Source organism: Cariama cristata, unplaced genomic scaffold (assembly GCF_000690535.1).
Source record: "Cariama cristata isolate BGI_N322 unplaced genomic scaffold, ASM69053v1 scaffold5144, whole genome shotgun sequence".
Taxonomy (NCBI): domain Eukaryota; kingdom Metazoa; phylum Chordata; class Aves; order Cariamiformes; family Cariamidae; genus Cariama; species Cariama cristata.
The window spans coordinates 29,773-49,771 of record NW_009611080.1 but is presented as its reverse complement, the minus strand read 5'-3'; the positions used below and the strand labels follow the sequence as shown (position 1 = coordinate 49,771).

At 44.4% G+C, this 19,999-nt stretch overlaps 1 protein-coding gene across 1 annotated transcript in view; it reads right to left on the bottom strand.

Moving 5' to 3' along the window:
* Nucleotides 1–4: 4 nt before the first annotated feature.
* Nucleotides 5–19,999, bottom strand: part of LOC104160043 (voltage-dependent T-type calcium channel subunit alpha-1H-like) — a gene marked incomplete at both ends in the record, with an annotated part of 42,956 nt that continues 22,961 nt past the window's right edge. The window contains 4 exons of the mRNA XM_009698096.1: nucleotides 5–33; nucleotides 4,127–4,916; nucleotides 6,855–6,947; nucleotides 19,880–19,997. Of these exons, the coding sequence (XP_009696398.1) occupies nucleotides 5–33; nucleotides 4,127–4,916; nucleotides 6,855–6,947; nucleotides 19,880–19,997 (1,030 nt within the window). The remainder of the gene's footprint in view (nucleotides 34–4,126; nucleotides 4,917–6,854; nucleotides 6,948–19,879; nucleotides 19,998–19,999) is intronic.

Sequence of the window (19,999 nt, the reverse complement as noted above, 5' to 3'; positions counted from 1 at the left end):
GCCCCGACAGCCGGCTGGGCGTCCGCCGCAGACCTGCAAGGGGAGACACGCACTGTCAGCCACCTCACACCCTCAACATGGCGGACAGCCCTGTGTTCCTGCTCAGGCAGCGCTGAGCCCCAGCCTCTGCCACATCTGCAAATAAATGTAATCCCCTAATACAGCCTTTTAGCCATCCATCTCACCAAGCGGCTCTTGCTTTGCGTCATTTTTCCCCGCTGTTCCCCTCTCCCCAAGCCCCGACACCCACCCTCTAGCCCCCTCCATGGACATGGGGCCGAGGGGCCTCTCTCCACCAAGCGTGGCAGCCATTTTGTGTTCTGCTGCTGGGGGAAGACTGACTGGCACATCTCTCACTTTCAATTATTTTTGATTATATCTGACCAGGCTAACATCATTAGCGGTGATCTGAGCGCTATCAAGCTGTTACACCCAATTTAGATAGCACTTCCATTTAGCTAATAACGAGGAGGGAGAGGGAGAAATGGACAAAAGGTGGCTACAGACCACGGATCAACAGCTTCGAGAGTCACGTAGTCCCTTCGGTCTCCTTCATCCCTCCTTCAGCCTTTAATAAAGCTCAGGTGAATTCTTTGCTTGAGGCACAGGACAGTGTGCAGGGTGTTTTAAAATCAAACATTGCCATACATTTTGTGGTGTGAGGAGAAACGCTGACTGCCCTCACAGAGCCAGGGAACGGAGATGACATGGACAAGTGTAACAAGGATGATTTGAGGGGAACGGGAACCCCATTTTAGTTCCTCATATTTAGGAACCAAATTCCTAGTTTCCTTGTATTTAGGAACCAGATATTAATGGCAGAAAAAAACCCAACATGAACACAACACTGTGAGCATAGGATCCTTTCTACAAAATGCCATTCAAGAATCAATGAAATCTTTCCTTGAGATTCAGGGAAATAAGGTGAGGGGACAGTTTTCCCCTGTAACATGCCGCTGTCTGAAGTCTAGATGGGGACATTTGGATCGGTTTTGGGGAGACCAAGCAAAAGGCAGTGGATGCTCCTGGCTCTGGGCCCAGGAGCTTGGAGCTCACCCAGCAGTAATGCTGCTGATTTCAGCCACTCCTGGCTGAGGACATCTTTAAAGAGAAGGCAGCACCAAACAAAAGCACCCCAATAGCTTGAAAACTAGGTTGGGACAAGAGTCAAAATATATTTTACTTGCCTGAGTATCAGTGGCCAGATATCACTGGCCTTCAAAACAGCCTTGCAGGAGAGGACTGTCCTCCTCCGGGTCACTACATCAAAGACACCGGCAGGATCAGAAATATTTGCCCCCTTACTCAACCTGCAAGTAGCACCGGCGCAGCACTGCACATAGCATGGCGTTTCTGATCAGGACTGATCTGATGAGGAAAGGCTGCAGCACCGCCACAGCAGCGCAGATAGCAGAGGTAGTGGGCTTGCCAGACATCTTTTAATGCTATCAAAGTGTTAAAAATTATATGAAAAACGCTGGCGCCGCAGATGTCTTCAAAATACCAGAGTCTCCTTGGCTGCCTGCTAAAATAACCTCACAGCATTGCAGGGCACGAGAACACGGAGGAACAGGCTGTACTTTATGCTGCTCAATTCCACAACAAAAGAAGGGAAGAGAATACTCTCTCCCACAATTGCATCTTTCCCAGCAGACGCCAACCTTGTTTCCAGCTGGGGCTGTGAGTGCTCTGGCTGTTAATGCCTCCTTAATGCTCTCAGTTATCACTTGTGTGCTCTCCTTGCACAAGTCTTGCAGTGAACAGACTCTGCTCGTTGACTTGTAAGAGTGGAGAGGGAATTCAGTGAAACAGCTCTTTGTTTGCCCAAAGAGGCTGAGGCCAGGAGGGTTGGGCGAGCTTGTAAGCCCACCTCACCTTCCCTGCTGAGCACAAGGTAGGGCCGTAAGATGGCTCCTTTGCTACGTTTAGGCTGGGAGGAAGAAACATGAGTTGAGAAGCTGTGCCTGGCAGAGCTACACCCTCAGGAGCTAGCTTATTTGGCACTTAAAGATCCTCCTGAAGCCTGGAAGACACATCCATCATCCCTGCTGTACGAAGACATTCGCGGTGCAGAAGTGAATTCGACTCAGCCCTGTTGGTGTGGCAGGAGGGGTTGCGGCAGGAGTGGGAAGGAGGGCCTGGAAAGAGCCAGAGCCATGAAGGGGAAGAGCTGGGCACTGACACATTGTGTGACAGGGTCTCCAGATGGACCTGGCTGACTTGCTTCCCTTCCCAGCCCCGTGCTCCTCAGGGTGCCAGATAAGCTGCCGCTCAACAGCCAAGAGCTGTGGCATCCACCCCTTCCCCTAGATGTGACCACACTTCTCAAAGAGACAAAACAATTTCAGGAGATTTGTTTAAAGCATTGTGGCATTCTCTGGGCAGAAATGCCTCTGTAAAAAGAGGATGCTACAATTTCATTATTAATAGCAACTCCCATCTAACCTCCGGCTTTCAAAGAACCACCACAGGCTACGTGAAAAACTCCTAAGTCACTGGAGTGGCCCTGGGATGTCACAGTTGGGACTGAGATCTGAGGCTTTCTTCTCCTGAAGAGGACCCCAGCAGCAGATCTCCTTGCAAGCACAAAGACCCAAACCTCTGACTTGAGCACTGCCTTCCGAGCAACAGCTCCTCTGCTCATCCTTGCTTTCCCAGTTCCAGACTTCTGCAGAGCTTGGGCTTTTATCTCAAGGTAAATACACATTCTCAGAATAACCTTCATTAACTTGCATAGTTAAAGATGAACCAGTGATTCATATAAAGCCCTTGCTTAACAACGGAAGAACGTTGCAACTAACCTTGCCCCCTTCTGCCCTCCTGCTAAGCTCCCAAGCATACAGAAATGTCCGCTGAAGGCAATTTCTATAAACAATCCACTTTACCCTTTTGTATGGTCACTTAAAAAAATATATTAACAAAGACAAGCCTCCTAACCTATTTGGTAAGCAACCTTTACTGTGACCCTCCCGCAAGCTAGGCTTGGTATTTTTTCAGCACATACATCACTAGGATAAATATTTGTGTCCATGCACACACAGATAAACAGTTTTGGAAAACACAGGCATTGAAAAAAACAGATGACAAGTTTGGCTTAAAGAGATTGAAAAATAGAAGCTAGATCTTTTTGACTTTTTACTGTTTGAGGGCTTAAGACTCTCTTTTTCAGCCTTTAGCTCCAGCCATGAGGACTGGAAACATTCTGCAAAATAAAAACTCAAGTGTTGCATGTAATCACTACTCCAGTAGTGAGTGATTGATATGGGAAGGGAGATAAAACTACACTAACTAGCAGTGCTGGTGTGGCTGCCGCCTGTACCAATAGGGATGGGACAGAGGTACAAAAGAGACCCCAAGATGCTCCAAATCTGCAGTAACATTCAGTCCTACGCTTCTTCTGCACGTTGGGAAAGACAGCTGGGAAAGCCTGAGACCTGTAGCTCTGCTACACTCCTGTCGTCACACGCATCCTCCAAGCACTAGCACAGAGCAAGACCCTGCAGTGGCCATGGGCCTTCCTCCAAACCTTCTGCTCCTTCTTGCCAAAAATAAATTCAGAGGCTCAGAGGCCTGTTGGAGCAGAACTAGGGGTTACTATAAGTGTCTGGTTTAAGTTCTTTCAGTGCCTCCTTGTTTTAAACTTACTATGTTTCCTATACCTTATGCTTCTCACCAGCTTCCACCTGCTCTTCCCTTTCAAGGTACCATCTCCCAGAAGCTGGGGCTTCTCTGCTGCAGGGTTGCACCTGGCAGGTCCATCATTCACCAGAGATGTAATTCCAGGGGCTGCACAGATCTGTTCTTGGGTGGGAACAGAGGGAGAACCTCCAGGATATCACTAAGCACAGGAGAGGAGCTCCAAAAGACATACTTTGTAACCATGGGAAACAGGCCTCCAGCAGTGGCCTGAACTCACTGCCCAGACCATCCTGGGTCTTTCTTTACCCAATGACTGCAAACATAATACCATAAGGTCCTACTTCTGGCTTCAGCACTCAGTTCAAATAGCATTCACAAAACAGACTCCATCTTCAGCACCCTACATGGCTATCATTAACACCTTAACTCTTGAGCAATTTGCCTAGTTTTCCTAAACAAAAAAAAAAATCAGCTTGTTTGTCCTTACCATGCTCTCCTACCAGTTGCTGCAGCTTCCCATAAGAATCCGTGCCCAAGTTTACAGGGCTATTAACCGTGGCCACAGGTGAATTGCCATTCTTCTTTCCTTTGGGAACCGGAACAGAACTGGCTTTGCTCGTTGGAGAAGGCAGGATGGTAGGATAGTTCATGTTGCCATGGCTGGAGAGTCCGGCAGTCAGTTTAATGCTTACAGGGGCACTGGAAGACTTACAGTTCACTTGTGGTCCTTCAACATGACAGTCCGCATGGTAAATGCTGTGCACAGACTCCGAATCTGGAGGAGGAGCAGGGCTCTGCAAGTTGGGTGATGGAGAAGGAAGCATCAATTGGCCTCCAGGTTTCATGACCTTGAGTTCCAGGTTGCAGATCTCAGGGTTGGAGCGTGGTCCCCGAGGGCTCCCGTTGCTGATGTGATAGTGGTGGTGGTGGTGGTGATGGTGATGGTGGATGAGGTGGTGTATGGAGGTGATGCGCTTTTTGCCTCGGTGGCTTTGCCCATTTGTGGTGCTGTTTGGGTTAACTTTTTTCCGGCGCTTACTCTGCCAGTTATTGTACAGGCGTACTGTCCGCCGTTTCACCTTCCTGAAGATGTGGCAGATATACTTGAGCAGCTCCTCATAGCAGCTACCTGGCTCCGAGAAGCTGGCAATTGTGCTGTCATTGGAGAGATAACGGGCCCGCTGCTCCTGCATCAGCTGGTTCTCCCGCTGCTTTGTTTCAGAAAACTGTGTTGCTATCACAACCAGGCACAAGTTAATCATGAAGAAGGAACCAACCTGGAGAAAACACAGGGAAACAAATTAGCAGGGACTTTACAAAGCAAGACACATGCTCCACCACCACATGCTGTCTGGACTTGAAGCGTGGTTCTTAGAAATCCCAAGATTTCCAAAGATGCCAAATCTCAGGGTCTGCTCACCAAATGTTATGTCAACATGTGCCTGAGCTGCTAACTTTGCTCCTAAGCCATATTAAATTATTTTGGCAAAGCAAGCTGTTAACAATAGCCTTCACCACTTTCCTCCCCTCGACAGTGGCGACATTTGCTACTAACACAGAGTGTATGAAACAACACAATCAGTTACCACCACAAAACAGAACACTAGGAAACACCTGGCCAACCTGCAAGGAAAGATAGTCTGAAGTCCAATTTGTGCTGCACTGAAACTGCCTCTTCTCTTCCTCCTTCACTTCACGCTCTGGCATGGTGCGTCCTCATTTTGAGGACAGTCAGGGTCCATGTAACTGTGACCTTGTACTTTTTTATCTCTCTGGCACAGAGGAATGCATCTCCAGGAGATTCAGTGTTCCTAGAAAGGCCTAACGTATTCTTTGGTTGAGTTGATGTGTTCTTGGGTGATACCAGGTTTTCAAAATGAAGTCCCAAACACGAGAATGTGAAGTGACTTAAGGCTACATCCTTCCCTCAGCTGTTGAGTCCACAAACGGGTTTTTCCACCACTTGGGTTCATAAATCAAAGGAAAATGTCATATAGTCCCATCGGAGAACCAGTGCCCTTCAGCATGAAAGGGACTGACGTCAAGAAAGTGCCACTGTCTACATGGCCAAACCTCTGTGCTGTGTTCAGTAGGAAACGTATGGATTTAATCTGGACCATTGTCTGGTGACTCCTCAGGGGAAGCCGTTGGGAGACGGTTTGCAGTGCTATTCTCCAGTTTGTAATACTGGCCTGGATACTGTTTGAGAAGCAGCGAGGGTGCCATTCCCAGCTCCATGTGACTTGGAGATTAGTCACCTTCTGGCTTTTCTGCAAGGATCCATATGAAAAGAAGCACTCAAAAGAGTTCAGCGTAGATCTCTACTATGCATGGTCCACTGCTAAATGCTCAGAAATCACTGGCTTCAGAATGCTATCCATTACTGGGAAGCTCTCACACTGCTCTGATTCATGCCTTTCCCACTGGTGGTGGGAGCTGTGGTGGTTTGAATTCCCGAGGCCTTGAAAACCACATCGATGATGGTGGGGTTATATATAAGGAATATCCAGCCACAAAAGCACTATGAAGCGCCTCTGTCCCATGTCCTGCCTGACATCTACATGGTACTTTTTTCCCTCTGCTCTCCTCCTGACTTAAATGCTTAACTTTTCCACAGATGTAGACCCCTGGAGAAGGTTGTGCCTATTGTGAAAAAAGAACCTTGCTAATGTGGAATGGCAGCTTCTGAAGGCAACCTCCAGCACCTCCAGTGACTAATACTTTATTTTTAGGAATGACAGCATTGTAAGACCTCAGAAAGGTGTGCTGCTATTATTACTGTTATTTAAAGGGCTCAGGTGAAGTTCAATAGTTTGAGGGCCCTTCATTGAAACGAGGTGTCCTCTGGCACACTGAGGAGGTTAAAGGAAGAAAAGGTACAGCCTCTCCGCTTTTTGTTCTGATTAGCAGTTGCTTGGCCAAGGCGCAATAGTTAGGACACGTCAAGGTGACAAAACCAAGACTGGGAGAGTAAGAGGGAGGGGAGACCATATGGCTTGACAAGCTGTGACTATGCATCACATGTGACACTAAAAAGGACTGTTGTAGCCAATAATCTGTCCCCACAGAACTAATCACAACCTGCATGATTATGCTTTATGGCAGGAGGAGGGTCTCCCACTCTGAATCCTAGCTGGCTCTTCTCTATGAAAAGCCCAGGGAACAACTTTACCCCACAAGACAAAGAATGGGAGCATCTCATAGTTCATACTTACTATTATAAGCAATATAAAATATATAAAATTGTAAAAAGAATGTGCATCCATCACATAATACATGATGTCAACCCATCCTTCCAGGGTTATAACCTACAAGAAGACAGAGAAAGAAAGTGTAAGAACAAAAGTCAACCAAAAAGTTAGCAAACATCCATCTTCTGATAGTGCCTGATACTCATCACTCCACAGCATCTCTCAGGATCCATGCAGACCTGCTGCACTTCTTTTCCCAGTTGGCTTAGGAGAGCAGCAAAGTGCGACCAAAGGACTGGCCTGAGGTTTCTACAGGAATCTGGTACGATTAACGTGATAAAACATTACAATAAAACATCTGAAACAGTGGTTCTGCACCAGTGCAAACAAATTCCAAGGAGGGATTATAAACAAAGCAAAAGCCTCTCTGTGCAGAGATCTGGGGTTTTACCTTAGGCTCCTGGTTTTGTAATGCTACCCATAAAATTCCTAAGTTTAAGTAAATTTTGTTTCTGTAAAACCAATTTCTTTGTGATACCTACTGGCTCACCGTTACAACTGCATCACCAATATCATAGTGGGAAAACATCTGAATGGAAGAGAGTTACTTTAATTAAATGTAGAATTGATTTCCTACTCGTTTTCTCAGTCTTCCTTCCACTTAAAAAAGAAGCTGAGGATTTAATTAACACCACACAGGCTGTGTGCAGAGCAAAGAGAATTCTGCCATGTAATTTACACTTTTTATTTAGATAAAACATACCAAACTTCCAGTGCTATCTTGCTACTAGTCCTAGAGCTGAAATTCCAGCACAATTTCCATTAAAATCAAAGCTCCTGAAGTCTGAATTTACTTGTACTTGTACTGCCGTACCCTATTCACTACACCTAAAGTGAGCCTCAGTGGTGCTAGCACAAATCCAGAATTGCTGCCTGCCTCCATTTTCACTGGCATCATTCCTGATTTAAACCATGTTTGCAGTGAAGGAACTGTGAGTTAACTTGCTGTGAACAAGAAAAGGATCAAGCCTCATCGTTGTAGAGAACTTTCTGTATGGTGCATACAGAAAAGCTGATCCATGGAGTACTTGCTGTTGAGGCAGTGAATGAAACAATGTTCTTGTCACACCTGGAGCATCAGGGCAAAACACTTGCAGGGAAATCAGACATGAATCCTTGCCACTTTTCTCCTGTTTTTCTACTCAAGGAGCTAGAAAAAGCTCCTAGATATGGATCTTTGGTATGTGACCACATCTGCAAGGAGGAGAACATTGGTATATGCATAACCATCAGTACTCACAGCTTCCCTGAGACCGTCAGAGCACCTTGCATCAGCTCATGGGTGCTGGAAGAGAAACACTACCTACTCTTGATTCCTCACACCCTAAAGCCAAATGTGGTGATGTCTTACCAGCAAGTTTTCAAACCCACTTCCCACATTGAAGCACGCATAACTTAACACCCACCGTGCAGCTGAGTGCGAAGAAGCCAGCAAATACAGCTCCATGCCAAGACCAATAAACACGATCTGCCAAGGAGCAGGTAAAAATTGTCTCTGCAGCTGTTTTACTGTCAGCATTGCTAAAGACTTTGAGCTATCAGGTCTGATGACAAGCTGGCTGCATTTACACAAACTGCACCCACCTCTCCTGTTTCTTGTTACACGCTTTAGATATTCTTTCATATCACATCCTCACTGCTGGTTAGTGATGTACAGGTATCAGACAGCAATACTATGCTTCCAGTGGCATGGGTTTAACAAAATCAAAAAGAGTGCATTTGGTCAGCGTGAACCCGAGATCAATCTGTGGTAGAAAGTCTTCAGCAACAGACGCATTTTTTTGCGTGGATACAAGTGCTGTTACTCACCCTGGAGTCTGAGAAGGGGTTAAGCTGTCTGGGCAGACACAGGCAGTAATCACTCTGTTCAGCAGTGTGAAACGGACAAGCAAACTCAAACTGCCCTTTTCTGCCTTTCCTTTAACATGGTTGAAACATTTATAGAGAGCAAAGTTCTTTTTGGCTGCATCCCTCGCCTGTGTGGGCTGTGCACAGGAGCCGGTCGTCTCTTGCACTCGATGCCTGTGTAGGTTCATGGGGAAACTGGAGGGATCAGGGTGGGAGGTGACACAAGGCTAAACCACATCACTGCCAGCTACCTAAGAAATAGTGCCCTTTTGATCTTCAAAGTTCCCTCCCTTCCTTCCCCTCTATTTGGATGGGCATTTCAGAGTCAGGTTGCCCCAGCCAGCACAGCAGGTGCCCCATCCATTGACACTTGGGGATGAAAAACGAGCCCAGGGACTCCCAACATACTGGATACACCTCTTCACCAAATTTGCATTTGGCTGGCAATCCTCAAATCAAATGTATTTAAATGATTAAACACAGAGCCCTCGCTACAAAAGGCGTTACCTGAGGGCTGCTGTTGGGCTTCTGCAGGCACTGCCAGCTCCCCACCTTGGGAACAGCTGCTGAGACAAGAATGAGGGCAAACCAACATTTATAGCGGTATTTTTCTTGCACACTAGACAGCATTTTCAGCAAGAATCAATCAACACACCACATTTCTCCTCTGGAGGGTTGAAAATGCTCATCCAGTTCTCAGAATATTTAAGATGTAATTAGAATTTGCATTATTTACTACTCACTTGTAAACCAAAGGGATACAGGAGGGATAAACAGACCACTGGGCTTTTGTTCTCCTGTTTGACATCTTTGTGGATTCATTCTTGGACTCATCACCCCAGAATAAATGCAACAGTACCTAGGGGAAAGATTCCTGAGCTGCTAAGGATTAGAGTACTAGCAATCCTGTAAGAGAGCGTGCTCACAGACACCTGTCTTCTTTTGTTAATCAAATATCTCTGGAGAAATGCAGGACAACACACATGCAGAGCCACCTGCCTGGATTGAAACAGTGTCTATGATTTTTACAGCCTGATTCTTGCCATGCTGTAAGACTTCTTTCCTGCTGTCTTTTAAAGTGCTCTGAATGACTTTATGAGCACATTTTTACCTGCTCCGATATCTCATTGCATATCCCCAGCAAGACCTTGGTGTAAACGGGAACTAGACCATTTGAATTTGCCAACAGCTGGTCTATACACCAAACTCTTTAACTATTTTTGGAACCAAGTCAAAGGCATCTGCACTGGTGCAAGGTTCACTGCTGCAATGCACAGTCTGATCCTACACACTTATTCTCGGACCAGACGAACTGAGGGAAAGCTCTCGCTATTCTCCCAAGAACACATATATATATATTTTTCAGCATTGCTTTGCCTACTGCTCCTCCCTTGGGGCACCCTGAATGCAATATCACCTACTTCGCTGAGCAGAAACGACTTCCTCCTCTCTTCACTTTCCAATCTGATTAATCCAGTTGACTGCAGCTCCAGCATTTGGCCCTCCAAGCCCTTTACAGATGTCTTCCAAGGACCTGGTGCACCTTTCTTGTGCTTTCCAATCTCAGCAATCCATTCTCGGTAATTAAATTCTGTTCAAGCCATGGTTGTTCATAGACAGACATATTAAACAGTGTTTCCAAATGTACCAGTTCAAAGTTTCCAATAAATGCAACATACAATTATTTATCAACAGAGATAAGACAGCAAGAAACATGTTTCCTAATTCTGCTCTGATGAAAAAGATGTGCAAGATATGTGGCACGCTAAAATTGGCAGCTGCAGGGAAATAGCTGAAAGATTCAATTAAGATGATTGGCAAGGTTGTCCTGGAGGGTGCTGCCGACTGAAATCACATGCTGCAGACCCAGCAGGAAAGGAGATGCTGCCCCCTTAGCATGGGGAAACGATTTTTGCCTTGGAAGGACTGACTCTGGGCAGAGAACAGCGCTGTCCTCTAACCCATCAGAGATCCTGTATGATGCTCAGTCAGATTCTCCTTGCCTGCTCGTTCAGTTCTTTGCATGGGCAGGGATGGGATAAATCATTTGTCTCCCATTAATACCTGTGAGGCTGAGTACTAAAGCCCTGAGTCTCATGTCTGATCCTCTCTCCCATCACTTCAAGAATTTAATGGAAAGTTCACTCAGGTGAACGCAAAGACAGATTTTGACTTCATTGATCTTTGGCTTGGACACCATTCATGCAGTCCCCGGTCAGGCACTCCCTGATCACCACACTAATAGGAGCAGGATGAGACTGGACAATAAGATTTTTATTTTTTAAAAATATGCCTTCTATTCTTTGATTCTGATCCCTCTGCTTTGCTCATGCCACAATAATTTCATCAGTTGTAACAAAAACGTTCGTCTGATTTATAGTAGCATAACCGGGGACAGAATCAGGTCTTCTAGTCAAGCTAACCAGAATCAATCTAAGACTCGAGAGTGAAAATCGCAAGGGAGATGTAGATTAAAGATGCTGGCAATTAACTCAGACCTCCTCATTGTTCCCAGGGAGACAGGAGGTTTACATTGTTTTTCCTGGGGTCACTTCAAAGGTCTCTGCAGAACAATTTCTTTTATTATGTCAAGAAGTTTTCATCATAAAAATCCTTGTCTTTGAGCTCTGCCAAAAATTTTGCAAGTTCTTGGCTATAATCCATTGAAGAGCAGGTTATTTTTTGCTTTAGTGTCAATGAAGAAAAAGAAAAAAGAATCGTTAGGAGTTAAAAAAAACCCAACACCCAAACTACTTTAATTAGTAAAGTCAAACACTGAATTACTTTCTGTGTATTAGAAAGCAGTAAAGGCTACTGCCAGTTGGACTGCTACAGACAGAAATCAACCTTGAGGTGCCATTAATCAATCAAGGAAAGTTTGGAAAATTACTGTGTGAAGCGAAGCCGAAAAGATTGTAAGAACTGAATGCACAGCATACAAAACTCCAGCCCAGCCCTGAGGTCTGATCTTTCTCATGGCAAGATTTCACTTCTGTGATTACCTGAACAAACTTCATTTGTAAAGACAGCCTCCCTAAGCACGGGAACCAAAATCAGCCCCCCACTCTTTGATCAAAACCCCTATAAAGCATAGCTCTGGCAAACAGAAGTTTCCTTGGTGGTTGATTTCAGAATTGCAGATGCCTGTTCAGCTCAGTGCCTGCCTGAAGCAGGAGATGACACAGAGATATCATAACCATTCTATAATTCTATATGGAGAAACCCAAGTGTTTCCAAACCATTTGAAAAGTTCATCTTAATCGACATCTATAATTTGCACTCAGTCTCTTTTTCTTTGGCCTAAATTTGGTCCTTTGCAGACAAGATGGGCATTATCTGCATCAAAATCAATTATGCTGAACGGAACAGCAACTCTGAGGACTGCCATGATTATGTGGTTTTATTTATTTTTTATCTCATCATTTCCCTGGCCTCACTGCAAGGTTTTTTTTTTCTTTTTTTTTTTTAAAGCTCATCAAGACAAGATCTGATGATATAAATTGTGAGAGCTATTAATTACTACGATGGTCTCAGTAAGTTTTATAAGGCCTTCAGTATTCATTTCTGAAAGCCTCTTATCTGTGTATTCTGCCCTCTTGGGCATATTGATTTGGCGAGCAAGCACTGACCAGTGAATAATGGAGTATTCCTTTTCCATTCGCAGAGTGCTTTGGCAGCTAATGAAATCACTGCTTTTGAAGTCAGCTTCACAATTTTAATTATTTCCTCATGACGCATGTTGTTAAGTAACTTCTGTGGTCAGAAAAAACAGGTTTTTATTATATTGAGTAATGCCCTTTGAACAGATGCTTTTCCTTTCACTTTGAGGGCCCGCTTACTTTCCAAAGCAACTTTAGCCATTTCTTTATAAATTCAGAGTCTTGCAAGGCATGCATTTGCTCTGAAAAGTGACCCTGCAAAACAGAAAAAAGGAACGTATGCACCCTTGCATTCGTGACCTCTCAAATTTGTTCCACATAAACGTGATCTCTGGTCAGCATTACCAGTTCACAGTGGATCTTGAAAAGCAGAGTGCAGCCAGCGTGCAATAAAGTTGGACACGTCACCGATACTGTTGTTAGTGGCTCAAAACCTCGTGAAAGTGAATCTACGGGCTTAAAAATGGCATAAAAACTCAACAACTTTTGCTACAAAAGGAAGGTTAGTTGCTGCCTCTCCGTTTCCCACTAAATGATGCAAGATCCTCATCCGATAGCAAAAACTTTACTGATTTCAGATGACTGCTGCTTATAACAAATCACATCTCAGTCCATATTCATGAGGTTTGATTTACTGTGATAATTACCCTCTGTCTTCATTGTTTGTATAAAGTATCTTATGTACAGGGAACATATTTAACTGTTTAGCTTCAGCAATAATGAGTCCATTATCACAGAGCGGGTCATAAATCACAGTTTTATAGCAGAACAAAGCTGAAAGATGAAGAGTCTGCAATAAGGAGAAGGGAACCAAAGCCAGACTGAGATCCTTGCTTACAGATGAGTGTACCATATAGCAATTACATGAATGACAGTGCTTCTCCAGACACCACTGTCTGGAACACAGCAGCAGTTTGGGGCACTGGCCGAAACGCAAAAAGCAAGGATTTTTGTTATTCATGTTGTTACACCTTATTTCAAATTATATTAGAGACCATTAGGGACAAAGCCTGAACAGCTTCAAGCATAACTAGCCCTCTGTGCAGGACTATGACACAAACCACATTTCAGATGTCCCCGTCTCTAAGCTTTACCCATTCACACTAATCAGAGCAGAGGGGGGTGTCTTACTCTCCTGGATGGATCTGCCAACTCAACGCAGCCTGAAGACAGTTGTGTGGGGACATCAGGGTAACGGAGCTGAACCTTTGGCTCTGCCTACAAATCTCCCCTAGGCTATGTACAACTTACAGTACCAGGTGGAATAGCAGCAACTGATCACGAAGCAGGTTTGGGGCAATCAAACCAAATTAAGATTTCCCTGTAAGAACTGTTGACATACCTCAAGACCATTAGCGTTTTCATCACCTAACTGGACTCCAGATTAGGCCATGGCTTGCTGCAGGCACCTGTCTCTCTAGTCTGAATACAAGAATCTATGACTGAGGTAGGATGAAACCCTTCCAAAACTAGAGGTTGCAGTAGGTTTCTGTGCCATGCTGGGTCCCCTCCAATACCTCCCATAGGTTAGTGGGCCCAGATCTGGAATCAGCATGGCCTCTCCGACTTGTGCTATATGGGACAATTGCTTCTAACCTTCAAAACAAGGGAGATTTTTCAAAAGCAACTAATCCTCTTGGAAGCACACTCTGAGATGCTTTAAAGGGGCTGGATATTTTTAGATTGGGTATTCAGCATGAAAGCTCTTCAAATGCAGAAAATTATGTTTATTTGGCCAACCAAATTAAAAAAAGCAACACCAACAAAACTCAAACCCCATCATTTAGAGTGAAATATTTTTGGTGATCCAAAACAGACTCAAGTGACAAAGCATCATCTTGAAGCAATGGAAATGAAACGCTTAGAACTCTTTTCTTGCCAAATTCAGCACAGATAAGCATTGTTGACATGTATCTCTAGTTTAAAGAATGAACCATTTAACAAAAAGTCCTTTTGGCCAAAAAATTATCTACTCAATGAACTCTGAAAACATGGGCACCCAGTGTGACAGCTGCTTCCGAAAAACATGGCCCACAAAACTACATGTTGCACATATAAATACAATTGCAGCTGGAAGCCTTGAGTTCTTTCACTTCCTTCTGCTTCAGTGTGCCTTTTGGCTGTTCCCCAAAATATTTAAGACTACTGGAAGTGGAAGAACAGAGGTTGCAGCAGGCAGGCAAGCAAGTATGTAGCATCTTGTGTACAGTACTCTTGAGACATTGGGGTAACCGTTCCTGTTGTAAGGAACTTGGTTGAGGCACCCTGAGGTTCCAGCAACAAAGCAAGAGAAACAGGGCCCCAAAATGTCCATCGGAGTGACAGCCCAGCTAAGAGGAAGATGTGGGAGTAGGAACCAAGAGGAACGACCCTGCCAAATCTGTCCTGCCAGTAGGTTCCAGAGCAGAGGTTTGTGCTTACTCTAAGGGAAAACAGTGTTAGAGCTTCAGGTCTTGCCTCCTCAAACAAGATCTTTTCTTGACCAAGTGACAGTATAGATGAGGAGGGACTCCAAGCTCCTTGCATTTGGCCATAGCAGAAGCACATTGAAGTACATAAGTTGTTCCTTTAATTTGAACGGAAGATATGGTTCCCATTACAGATCTGTCTGAAAGATTTCCAGGGAAGGGAGAAATCCTCCGGGAAGGGTTTCAATCATGATGAACAGAGGCTGAAACAATGTGAAGCGGACAATGGCTGCGGAACAGATCAGGGCACCAAACAATAGTGAAATGAGACAAATGAACTTTCCTTTTTCCAAATGCAAAATCTACCCAGAAACAGAATCTCTGTACCTTCTTAGCTGGCTCACCTACAGGCACAGCTAGCAGGGGTGCAGAACCTGGCAGAAGCAGAGTCAGCAAAACGGAGAGAAAACAAGCTCCTCATCAGCTCATAGAATCGTTATGGTTCGAAGAGACCTCAAAGCTCATCAAGTCCAATCGTCCACCCAACACCACCATGCCCACTAAACTATGTCTCGAAGCGCCATGTCTAAATGTTTTTTGAACGCCACAGATAGCACGGGGTCAAAAATGACTAAATCCTTGATTGGATTGAGATAGCTTACACAAGCTCCCAGGAGCTTTTTTGACAAGGTAGAGCACAGAAGAGGTAACTTCACATCAAAACAAAAGGGCTGTTTTGGCAGGTGGCCTGCAGCATACAGCTGTCCCTGTCAGCTGTCCCACCTGCTCAGGCAGCCTGCCATCGCCTTAGGGGTAAAGCATCCGCAGAAGGACAAATGAAGGAAGAAGTGGGTGGCATCAAGTCCCCTCCTTCCCCACTTCAAACTTGTTCTCTTGCCTGAGCTGGTCACCCACACCTCTGTGGCTGTAACATACTCCTAAGCTTTGGTGAGACCAGGTGCAAAGAGAAGTTCTTCATCTAAGCACGCTATCGAAATAACACCTTGAACTCTTGCTGCTGCTGACAGTTCCTTTAATGCTGCTCTATTTCCAGACATCTTTCTTCAGAAGGTGATTCAGCTTTTCCTTTCTTGGGCATTCTTATCATGTTGTGTGCCTGCTGGGCTGTCTTCAGCTCTCGTGAACACAACCAGGCTTTTTTTTTTTTCTTCTTTCTCCTGACAGCAGCAAGGGGGCTGCTGAATGCAAAACAGTCTCCTCTGAGAATTCCCTCGCTAGGGCCTTCTGATGATGGGCCAGAGATGTGTTACTTGTATGACTTGATTAACTTGTTAACTGAGATGTCTTCTTAAGGAAAACCTCGCAGAAGCAATATGCGCTCAGTCAACATAAGCCCAAAACAGAATCAAGAATCTAAGAGCTACATCCGCTACATCCAAGGACTAATTTCAAGAGGGTCTTTCATTAAGGAATCCCCTTAAAAAATGCAACTACTTCAGAAAGACATGTGAAGAGGCCATAGAAAAGGTAACTCAGCCAGCACCAGTAGTGTCATAGCCCCCTCTGAATTGCCAGACAAATGTTCTCTCTTGTATTGGATGGACATTTCCTGAAATGTCCATGTAATTTTTTCTCCCATACATTTGCTCTCAAAGTTCTGTCTTCCAACTATATCCTGCAAGGAGGCACAGAGGAACAGCTTGTTCCCTTGATCTCATCTTGGTTCTGCCTAGCTGATGGTTATCGCTCCTTCAACTTCGCCTCACTAATTTTGCCAAAAGCATTGCCTCCTGACGTAAAGTGCTATCACAGGTCTTACTTTTCTGCACATCAGACGTGGAATCATTGAAGCAATGGTTCTGAGGTTCGCAAAGTAGCCTAAATCATCTCTTCTTCCCAAACTGTGTATCTTACCAGCCATCCAACCCCCTTCGGTTTTAACAGGGTTTCTGCATCCAGGCCTTGCCACACCGAGACTGATGGTTAGGAAGGTGGCAGTGGTTTGGTTGCTCCACTGAGACTGTCAGTAATTCAAATTAAATTGGACTTTGGTTAGGTGGGTAATTCATCATTTGCAGTGTGACAACAATACCTGTAATTACTGCTCTTATTGTTGCGGCTGAAATTCATGTGCAATAAAGGGATCTTAATATCATGCCAAACCTCACAGTTAATTTAGGTTCCATCTCCTTTCATTTATTCTGTAATAAGCTAATTAGTTCACATAATTTGCCATTGAACATGCCTTTGTAACAAATGCATACATGAATTAGCCTATTACACAACAAATGAGGGGAATCAAAACATGAATCATTTGCAGGATTACATAAGGAATTATTATCCTTTCCGGCACCCATAGATGCAGCCATCTTCTTTATTACTTTAAGATTTTTTTAATTTGCACTAGGTTGGTTCTCCTGTCTGATGCCTCTTACTCTTCTACTTGGAAGGCTGACAACGCATTTCACCATTTGATATGCCCCGCTGCCACGTGCCAGGCTGCTTCCAAGTTCAGGATCACTACCATGAAGTTAAATGTCTTTCAGCTTGGCTGCTTAAATCCACATTCTGGCAGTTGAAAGAGCTTGGCCATACTGCTAGCCTCCTGCCTTGGTGCACCATTCGCAAGGATGTTTTGGAGTAGAGATCTTCAGATTTCCCTGTCAAAGTCTGCTTTTGGTTTTGTTTGTTTGCAGTCTGCACAGTATCGAACTGTGCCCTTGGAAACTTCTGGGCATGACTTGCAGTCACTGCACTTGGAAGCTTCCTTCCACGTCTCACCTGTGGGGCTCATTTCACCAACCTCCTTTCTGACAGCCCTTAAACCATGCTACATTTCCAACTCATTCGGGATAAATCATGAGGGGTGCTCTATCCAGCTGAGTCCTAAGATTGCCATTTTGTAAACTGGAGCCTTGCCAGACCTTGAGGTTCAGTCCACCATTACAAGTCTTGCTAAATACCATGTACTATTCCCCAGAAGGGATCAGGACATTTGGACCAGTCTCATCCAGAACACAGCAGAGTGCTTTCTGTGCAGTAATTCAATACCAATTCACAGGGAAGCTCCTGAGCTACTAAAACCATCAGTTCTACTTTCTGCACTATTTACTTTGAGGCCTCATCTAACTGCTGACCTGGTGCTACCCAGTTTCAACTATTAAATGTAGCGAGATCAGAACTCAATAGCTTTATTTGTTAAATGTTCTCTGCTTACAGCAGTTGTTTTGATTTAGCATCCCACCTCTTGCAGTAATGATTTACTCTTTCTGTATTAAAGTTAAGCAACCACCTTACTCCCAACAGCTGCTTCTTTACCTGGAATTATATTCTTTTCAGCTTCTAAAAGTGAGTCCTTACTTCTAAAAGGAATAAAGATGTAAGAAGACTTTTTGGTTGGAAATACTCTTTAGCATTTGGATGGCCTAAGCAGCACTAAAACCAATCATAAACCTCCTGGCAGCTGCCAAAATGATCTATGGATACAATATCCAACTTTGGCAGACACTCTGCTCTGCCCAAAGGAATCGGTTGAAACCCCTGCTGTGGCTGGTGTGTTCTTCCTGGGTTAAACCCGTACATTTTCAGGCTGAGGAAATGAAATACCGACATAAAATGAGAACTTGCAGCCTGCTAAAAGGTTCTGGAAGTAAAAAGGAAGCCGGAGCCCTCGAGAAGCACCTGCTCATTCCCAGCGCACTAGCACAGGCACTCTGCAATGCGTTGCCCTCTGCCCTTTCTCTGGCAAGCACATTGCTGACCCGTGGTGGGAGCCAGACAGGACCTCCCGGGCACATCCATCAAGCTCTGTCAAAAAACGATGCAAGAGCAGAAAAGGAAAATGCAAGTGCAGCCAGAGACCTATCTACTGTTCTCGCTTCAATTTCCCTCTTTCCTTTATGCAACACTCACTGCCAGTCAGGAATATTCAAAATTACTACGGCAACTCCTCTCTTAATCAAAGCATTTCGAAAAAACCATAGCCTAGTAGAGACTTGGGATCTGTCTGAACCCTTCTGGATTTGGTTTTAAGCCTCTGACACCAGCAGCAGTGTGATTCAAGGTGTGCTACGGGGACAACATGAGAGCAAACAAGAAGCTCAGAGCAAGGAATCGCCCCTTTACAACTCCCAGATGAAAACTGAAAGTTATTAAGTTCATATTACAATATGAAACTAGAAGGAAATTCATAAATGAAATTTAGAGCTCTGAATGAGTAATTATTCATCATTAACAAAACTAAAAGGAGGTTTCTTTTCTCTTTTAGGAATTGATGTCACCTACACTTCAGGAGGACTAAATAAAACAGGACATCTAGCCAAAAGCATAAAGAAACTTGTATTAAAAACAGAAAGTGCGAATTAAAAATGGAAAACAGTACATGGATCATTTAAAATAGGATAGTCCTAAGAGACCACAGCCTCCGGACTGTGTAGATGAGCGACCCAGTGTTCCAGAGCTACAAATGCTTTGAAAATGCTTCAGTTGCTGAAGTGTTTTTGTCACCTGTAAAGGCTCTCCCAGTCTGAGCTAGAAGTACTTCACTTCTCTTGTGAAGAGCTGTATACGTTTGGATCAAGAGAGGCTCAAATTCCCTGTGAGTAGTACCTCTTCACAGGCATTCTAGCCGACACGGATTTTTTTCCTCCCTCCAGCATACCACGCTAACCAGTATAACCCTGTAATTCTAGAATCAAGCCCAAGCCATGCCATCAAGCTAGTTCCTACGTTTTAGAATGATATTAAGTCTTGCTTAAGGACTTCATCACTCTCCATTTCCTGACACTACAGCAATAAATAAAGACCCTAACTCTCAAAAATCCCTGGGATTTATCCAGGTCAGATTTGCAGTGCTGGAACTTGCCATATTTTTGTCTGCCTCAAGAAGTATTTTCTCCCTCTTCTAAAACGCACTGACAAAATGGCTGTTCTCTCCAAATGCTCTCTTGCAACATCTGTGCAGGTTATTATCTGATTTCATTTACTCCGTGTGTCTTTATTTGCAGTTTCACACAGGTGCAAGCAAATTCCTTTCTCCTCTGATGCATCTATCAAAATCTTTCAAGCAAAAGATGACAAAACAAAACCAGAAAAATTTTTAGAAGAATCCTACCTGAAAAATAGCTATCCAGGCATATCCAATATTATCAAAATTGATAGCTCCGTTGTGTGGGTTTACGTCCCCTGCCATGCAAACGTTGTAATACTGGTTCCAGTTTATGCAGGCATTCCT